This window comes from Fulmarus glacialis, unplaced genomic scaffold (genome assembly GCF_000690835.1).
Source record: "Fulmarus glacialis isolate BGI_N327 unplaced genomic scaffold, ASM69083v1 scaffold16501, whole genome shotgun sequence".
Classification (NCBI taxonomy): Eukaryota; Metazoa; Chordata; class Aves; order Procellariiformes; family Procellariidae; genus Fulmarus; species Fulmarus glacialis.
Genome location: NW_009192266.1, coordinates 935 through 8,683, shown reverse-complemented (window position 1 = coordinate 8,683; position 7,749 = coordinate 935). Strand labels below are relative to the sequence as shown.

General features: G+C 40.2%; 1 protein-coding gene across 1 annotated transcript in view; it reads right to left on the bottom strand.

The window, feature by feature from the left end:
• TBC1D9B (TBC1 domain family, member 9B (with GRAM domain)) overlaps positions 1-7,504 on the bottom strand; it is a gene marked incomplete at its 5' end in the record, with an annotated part of 19,835 nt that extends 12,331 nt beyond the window's left edge. Inside the window, 7 exons of the mRNA XM_009587019.1 lie at positions 469-630; positions 794-1,006; positions 1,138-1,345; positions 1,997-2,255; positions 2,993-3,221; positions 4,300-4,418; positions 7,394-7,504. Of these exons, the coding sequence (XP_009585314.1) occupies positions 469-630; positions 794-1,006; positions 1,138-1,345; positions 1,997-2,255; positions 2,993-3,221; positions 4,300-4,418; positions 7,394-7,504 (1,301 nt within the window). The remainder of the gene's footprint in view (positions 1-468; positions 631-793; positions 1,007-1,137; positions 1,346-1,996; positions 2,256-2,992; positions 3,222-4,299; positions 4,419-7,393) is intronic.
• Between the last annotated feature and the right edge of the window lie 245 nt (positions 7,505-7,749).

Below are 7,749 nucleotides of genomic sequence, written 5' to 3'. Positions count from 1 at the left end.
TGAATAAAAGGGTGTATGCTAATCTACACTGTTCTGAATCAGTTCTGACCCTGCTTAAAGTCAAGTCTTTACAACGCTAACATGGGCTGTGCAATGACATTACACCTTGCAAATCTCCACATAAATGCAAGCAGAACCGTGGTCTAAGACGATTAACTAGCAAGCAGAGATACCAGTTCTCTGCTTTCTTGATCTGAAGAAAAGTAGTTCTTTACAGACATGAATTTGCATCCCAGAAGCACAGTAACACTAATTTCTCAGCCTCTAGTCAAGTATCTCAGTACTCATAAAGCAAGCTGACGGTCAGGTTACATCTATGCAGCACTATCACTGTGACAGACACAGCAGTGATACTACAGAACTGACCAGGGATAAAATGCATTTTCACAGTCTTAGAGTAGGACAGGAAATCTGCAACCTACTGCAAACTATTTAGAGTGAATTGTTTTATGTTAAAATATTACTTACCCCTTTGGGTCCCAAGAGCTCCTCGGAATTTCTTCTGAAGAGTTTCAGTAGTCCCTGCGAGGCTGTTGGCACTTCCCCCGCACAGAAGTTGACAGGTCGATTGCTGAGAGCAGACGTGGGGCTGACTGCAAGTGGGCTGTTGGAAGGCAACTCTGGAACCTCCTGAACAACAGAACATAAAGCATCTGAGCTCAGGCAGCCTCCCTCCTCTGCTAACTGTCTAACAAAGAGACATCATTTGCTGGTAATGAGCACTGTTAACACACTGTAAGGAGCATTACTGTGAAAAGCTGACAAATGCTCCTCCCAGCTCTTTCCTTAGTACCTCGCAACCAGGATCACCCAAATTCCACTTCCATTCCCTGTCGCTGCCGCATGGTTTCTTGGATGGCGTTCTCTGCAAGAAGTCAGAGATTCTCTGTACCAGGAAATCTCGGTCTTTCAGATTGGCAAAGAAGAAGGTCATTTTGCTTTTAGTGCTGATGGACAAAGGGCTGGGCAAGACACTGGAACTATCTGCTTTCTCAACTATTGTCACCTAGAAGACAAAGACAAAGGCCATTTGGATCCAGCAGATTCTCCATCACCTATAAAGCACTGCACAAAAGCTAGAAGCACACAGAAGACAAGAAAGGCCTGTAGTCTTAATATACAGCTAAGAATCCCCACCTCCCTGAGAGGAATGATGAGATGACAGGCCTCCTCTGCCTTGCTGGCAAAACAGATGTAATTGTTGGAAACAAACATCTGGCCAGGAATATGCATCTTGTTGAATGGTGTCCACAAGGTACAGTCTGTATGTCCATCCAGGCATTCATCCTTGGGCAACCGGAAAGTGGCACGGTAGCACTCATTTTTGGCTCGAGCATCCAGGTCTCTGAGGAAAAGTAAAGAGTAGTCCCCAGAGGTTTTTTCTCACTTGAAAAACCCACTCAAACACTAATGTTAAGTGTTCACTCCAATCACAACCTTCAGACTGTGCTGTGTATTCTTAGGATTCATTTCTCTAACTAAGATGCCACCCCTTATCAGACTCCTCTTTCAGCCTTCAGACATGCTTCACTGACAAGGTATGTCCTGCAATACAAGGTAAAATATGCAAGTGCATGTGCAAAACTTACATGTTTGATCAGATTCTGAAACTGCAGAGAACAGCCCCCAGCAGGAGGATTTATACAATACAAATGTATATTACTTTTTATAAATCTTCAACTTCAGACAAAGGGGCTGATGTAATTTTCTTCTTTCACACCTTTTTTTTCTAAACAGGATTTTCAACAGTTTTTAGTTGAAAATTCCTTCTGACAGTGCCTAGTCATGCATGAGAAAGACATGAGGGTGTGTGTGAATTCAATACCAATTTGGGATGGAAAAAAAAAGAATAGGCAGAGGGCTAATGACTGAAATAAGTGATGCAGCCCCTAGAGTGAGAAAACCCCAGTGGCACCTGGGAGCTACAGAATAATGCAGATTTATTGTTACAATCCCCTCCTATCTGTCTTCTCTTCTCACTGCTGGAAACACATACCTTTTCAATGCCGAGATGTTCTTAAGAGGCTTCCTGGGCTTTGGGAGGGACTTGTCCTGTAGGAAGCTCTCATTATCCAATAGCTGCCGCATAGCAATGTTAGCCAGCTGCTCCATCAGCTTGAATGTCTCGTTGATGTTGAGAAACATGGAAAAATAAAGTTCACTGTCCCTTGTGCTTACTTTAATGCACTCAGGGAACAGCAGTGTAGCATTTTTTTCTAGCTGGGTTACATCCACCCACTGGATCACCAGTGTCACTAGGAAAAAAGGTTTAAAAAAAATCTACTATTATAATTTGAGGCAAAACAACGAACAAACTCTAGCAGCAAGTAAGCGCTCAAGGTAGCAGCATTTTTCCCCTGATCACCAGTGTCACTAGGAAAAAAGGTTTAAAAAAATCTACTATTACAATTTGAGGCAAAACAACGAACAAACTCAAGCAGCAAGTAAGCGCTCAAGGTAGCAGCATTTTTCCCCTCTTACACATGGACAATTCTCTTCTTCATACTTTTACTGGGTTCTCCAAAAATACTTGGAAATAATCTTTGGGATTAACTAGACTAGAAATAATGCAGTTCCAAAAGGACTATCTCCCATCCAGTAAATGCTTTCAACTACAATTACTCAAGTTTTCATTCTTTCTTTACAGCAAATTAGCGTTGCACTCAGGAGTTCAAGCTTTGTAAATACTGGGTCCTGGTGGTGGTTCCAAATAAAACCCACCAAGTTAAAAATATTGCTTGGTTCTGTAATCCAGTTGGAGTAATACTTCAGGTGTACTTGTACAACTTGAAAAATGACTCAGGCTTTCAGTCTAAACATCACTGAAGTGCCTATGAGTGCAAGGACTGATTTATGTGTTGAGCTAGAGCTCAGAGGTTTCCTAAAAGGAAAAAACCTGCCATCTTAAAAAAAAAAGTTCACACAAAAGATCAATTGCATCAAAAAGATCATGGGAAACGGCAGAAAAACAACTGACAGGCTTATAACTCACCCTCTTTGCCCAGCAGGAAGGAGTAGAAACAGAGGTGATTGACGGTGAGGTACAGCCACCCCTGCCTGGGTACGCGCCCCTTCCAATAGCTGCAGGAATAGTAATTGACCAACTTCTCCACCTCGGGCATCCCAAACTGCTTCCGCATCTTCAGTTCAGCCTCTTTGAATTTACCTGGATCCTCTTCGCTCTGGGGCTGCTCATTCTTGTTCTCTTCAGCAATAATTCCCTGAAAGGACATGGGAGGAGGGAGAGACGAAATGGAAGGGAGCATGCCTGCTGACAGACATAATATACAGCAAAAGGTCACAGCAGCAATCCAGAAGACAGAAAGAAGAAACACGACACAGCAGCTATCATTTCTCCTGTCACGTTAGAGAAATAGTAAAGACGTGTAGAAAGAGCAGTCAGATAGTCAGGGAGTCTGTGATCTGGATCTACTCCTGAACACGTGCAGCAAGCATTCATGTTTAACGTTTGACTGAGCTTCTCACGGCTGGCCTGGTAACACTTTGAACACCCTGCAGGAGAACTAAAGTCTATTTTCACTTGCAAACATGCTTCTTCAACAGGAAGAAGATCATCTGGCAGGAAGGGCAGAACTCTGCAGTCTGTCAGATCTTGACTGGCCAGAAGGAAAAACAAATGACCACAATCTCTCTCACACACAGACACACAGAGAGAAAATACAAAGAATCTGACTGGAGTACTGGAAAAGACTCAAATTGCTGCTGTTCAATAAAAAACTGTATTTACAAATTTCTACTCTGGAGAATTTGTGGGCTGGGAATCTGAAGTGTGTTAACGGCAAACAAGCAGACACCTGTCTGACTCAAAGTCAGTGGAAGTTGGGGTGCAGTTCCTTTATAACCTAGATGCCTTTTAGACCATCGTAACAGGGCAAGTACATTGCTTGCAAACTAGAATTCTCTCTCTGCCGTATTTGCTGCTAGATGAACCCTCTTTAAACATTCTCTCTGCATCAAAGGTATAATCGGCAAGGATTTTAAAGAGGTATTATATTTTAATTAGTAGGAGCACCCTAAGTAGGCTGTTCCTTGAGATCCACTGCTCATAACCTTTTCCCCCCCAAATACATTTGTCCAGTGTTATGACTGTAACATGATGCTGATAATACTGTATGCATTCCATGAGAATTCCAAACGTATGTATGTCTGAAAAGGGAGCAGAGAGAAGTTTTGCAATGGAGCTCTTGCTCCCTCCCTCCCAAGGGTAAAAAATTCTTAAAACCACCTCCCCATTCTTTCTCAGGATCTGGAAGTCCTTCAGGGAAACATGTCGCTTACATGTATCTTGCCCTTGACAAAGGTGGTGATATCCTCTTCGTTATCAAAGATGGATAGAGTCTGCAGTAAGTTATTCTCCAGCCATTCCCAATGCTTTGTGATCTCTTTACGAGATGATCCTAATTGAAGGGGTTAAAGATGATGGGAAGAGCAAAGAAAAAAGAAATTAGAACAAGGTCTTTTTTGCTCCAACTTCACAGCTGGAAACTAATAATCACCAAACAGTGATCAGGACAAATCAAACACACCAACTGTATACATGTCAAGGATATTTTGTGTACACCAACACTATGTTTCTAATGAAATGTCTCCACTGCCACCAAGGATAAACAGCACACTACCAACAGATCATCCTATTTGCCAGTGCACACCAAACACAGCTTTTTTCCCAGACAAAAAGCATTCTTATGTTCCAGACAAGAAGTACTCTTTTAATTCCTGGTACTCTAGAATAAAAATAATGAACTTTCAGAAGAATCTTGAAATTTCAGAACAACTGAAGTTTTTACACCTACAAAGAGGTTCCATTTTCCATGGGCAATGGTCAGCAGAGAGCATACAATTCCAAAACAAAAAGCAACCAAAATATTCACATGTCAGAAAGTTCTTTGCTTTCTTAAATAAAAATGTCTCATCAAAACTTATTAACAGTTAATTGTCTTTAACCATACTGTCCACAAGCGTTCACAAAGGATAAGCTTCACTGTGTAACCAATTTAAAGAACTTTTCTATAGAAAGTTGCCTTGGTTAGTTGCCATTAATTCTTTCAAAGATCTGTGTTTACTAAAAGATTTCTTCCTATCAACTATCACTATATTCTCTTGTAGACAGAAAAAAAACGCAGAAGAAATAAAAACTGCAATTCAATTTTTTTTAACAAGATAAGAAACATCATTAAATGCAGACAAAAAGAAATCTGTTTAAATGCAAATCAAAGACATTTGTAAGTTTCTCTTTGCCAAATTCCAGTAAATTTATCTTCTGAAGTTTCATACAAAAGCAGAGGGATATCTAAAAATATTAACAGCATGACTCCCACTACTCGTTTTCTCTGTGAGTACATTAGACCCCTCCATGTGGTTAATGATGGAAAAGAAGAAAGCAGCAGACAACACAAGCAGTTCCCTAAAGCTATTGCTCTACCTGACTTCCTTTTTTAAGAGGCAGCTTCAGCAATGAAATAGCCATCACATATTTGTAGTTGGATACCTAACCACAAAGCCCAATGCCAGCTAATCTGTGGTTTCATAAGGAAAAATAACTCCAGGACCTGAAACCAAAAACTAGAAGCAAGTAAGCTGTTTTGTCTCAAAGGACTGCAGGGCTATGAATTTAAGTTTGTGCGTACAGCCCAATGGATTAGACAACGAGTATTTTTTCTTTTGTGTGTAAGTTTACTTGAATCTATCCTAGCCATCTGACAATGTTTATAAAGCATAGATGATTTTGAGTAATATGAAATGGCTTATTTTAAGGGCACAGAATTATCAATTATAGGATGCTTCGGTTGTGGAAGAAACCCACAGGTCCAGCAACAATGGCAGGGGAATAAAGTCTGCGTTCTGTTTTGTTTCATGAGCTGCACCTCTCACCAAGTGAGAGCAGACAAATTGCTAAAATAAGCCAGGCCTCAATAACTGACATCTTTCTAAGAACAACATTAGAATGACATACATCAAGGAGTAAAATTCTGTGATTCCAAAGAGAGTTGTAAGAACAAAGTGCTGAAAGGCCGAAGCTGCATGCATGACCAGAATGCTGCCCACTAGTATTTACACACGATAAATTGTAAATAAAATATATGCATTTTTCAACTAGAGAGCCATATACATTTTATAACTTTTAAGTGAATGCCAATACTCTTACTTTGACAGTAAAATGCGAATCAGATATGAATTTAAAAATACTTCGGATGAAGACAATATATTTACTCCAGTATAATAATTTATCAAACTCCATTTGGTTGTTTTATAGCCCATCTCATTTTACCATGCTGCATTACTTAACAGTAGCTGCGCTATAGAGGATATCAACGAAACTCCTGAAATTGTACAAAAATAACACACTCATTGAGTGTCAAGACACTATAAAATTTCAGATTTGCACCGTATGTCGCCACTAAATATTCTGCTTTTTTCCATGCAGTTTCTGGCCTGCCATTTTGTTTTCTGTCTTTCCTCCTCTCTGCCTCCTCCCTCCTCAAAAGGGAAACTGAGTTTCTGTGAAACACAGCAACTTCTAAACCTCTCTTCTGCAGAATTTAAGTAGCTCTGCAAGGGAGAATATCGTGTTGGTTGCCTGGGGAGAAGATGGGAACAGGGAAAACAAGACATCAACATCTGCGGCCTTAGCAAATGATTACTTCATGCTCAGATTTTATGTCTCAACCACAAAGTGAGAAGTGAAGATTCTTATTATAAACAAAGTCAGTGTAACAAATACGTCTGAAGATATTTTCTCTTCAGCAACCGGTAGGACCTAAAGCCTTAATCAACATTCACCACCAGATATTAGAAGGTTGTACCATGATACATTTCTCAGGTAAAAGAGGCCAAGGATTCCTGTTGTTTTAAAAAAAAATCATTGTAATATATTTTACAGAGATAGCATATCTATGTATCTATTACAGGCCAGAAATAGTAGAAGAAAATAAATTGGATCAAGACAGTAAAGAGAGTCCCCAAAGAGCGTTTGGCACCTTGAATGATCTTACATGTTCCCATCTTGTACCGTGTTCCTGGTAAGCAGGTTTTGGCACAACACTGATCATCCCACAGCAATCTTATCACAATTTTATTCTTTTAACAATCTCACTATGACCTTGCAAAGAGATACACCTTGGAAGAAATAAAATTCATAATATCTGCGGAAACAGAAGCTTTTACAGAGCCTTAAGTTCCTAAACTACAGTTTAAACAACGCTGAGAAGTTTTGTAATTTCTGGCATCTTCCACTATCCCAACAGAAGCTCTACAAAGTTTCCTGAGCAGTCACAGAATACTCTTATTATGCCAGGATAACTGATCATCTGAACCAAACAGACAGTAGAGTAACACAAATCCAGCCCCCGACAAGAATCACATCAATACATACCACACGCCACTGCCCAATACACTTGAGAGTCCTGAGTCTGGTGCAGAATACGGTATGGGGCAACTCTGGCACTGGAATCCAAAACCACGTCTAATGTTCCCACAAGAAGACCTAGGAGGCAAAGAGAGAGAAATTAAAACAATGTAATACCAAAATGAAGAATTGGGTTAAGTAAAAATACAGGATCAACACTACAGAAAAATGGCGATGTTCATATCATGTACGCTGTAATGGAAGAGAACGGCACTTGGTCAAGAAAATGGAAGACATACATCCAGTCACTGCAAGCAAATTACCTATAAACCAACTACAGCCAGTCCCATGGTAAGGGATAAAGTTTAGATGGCAATTAAATG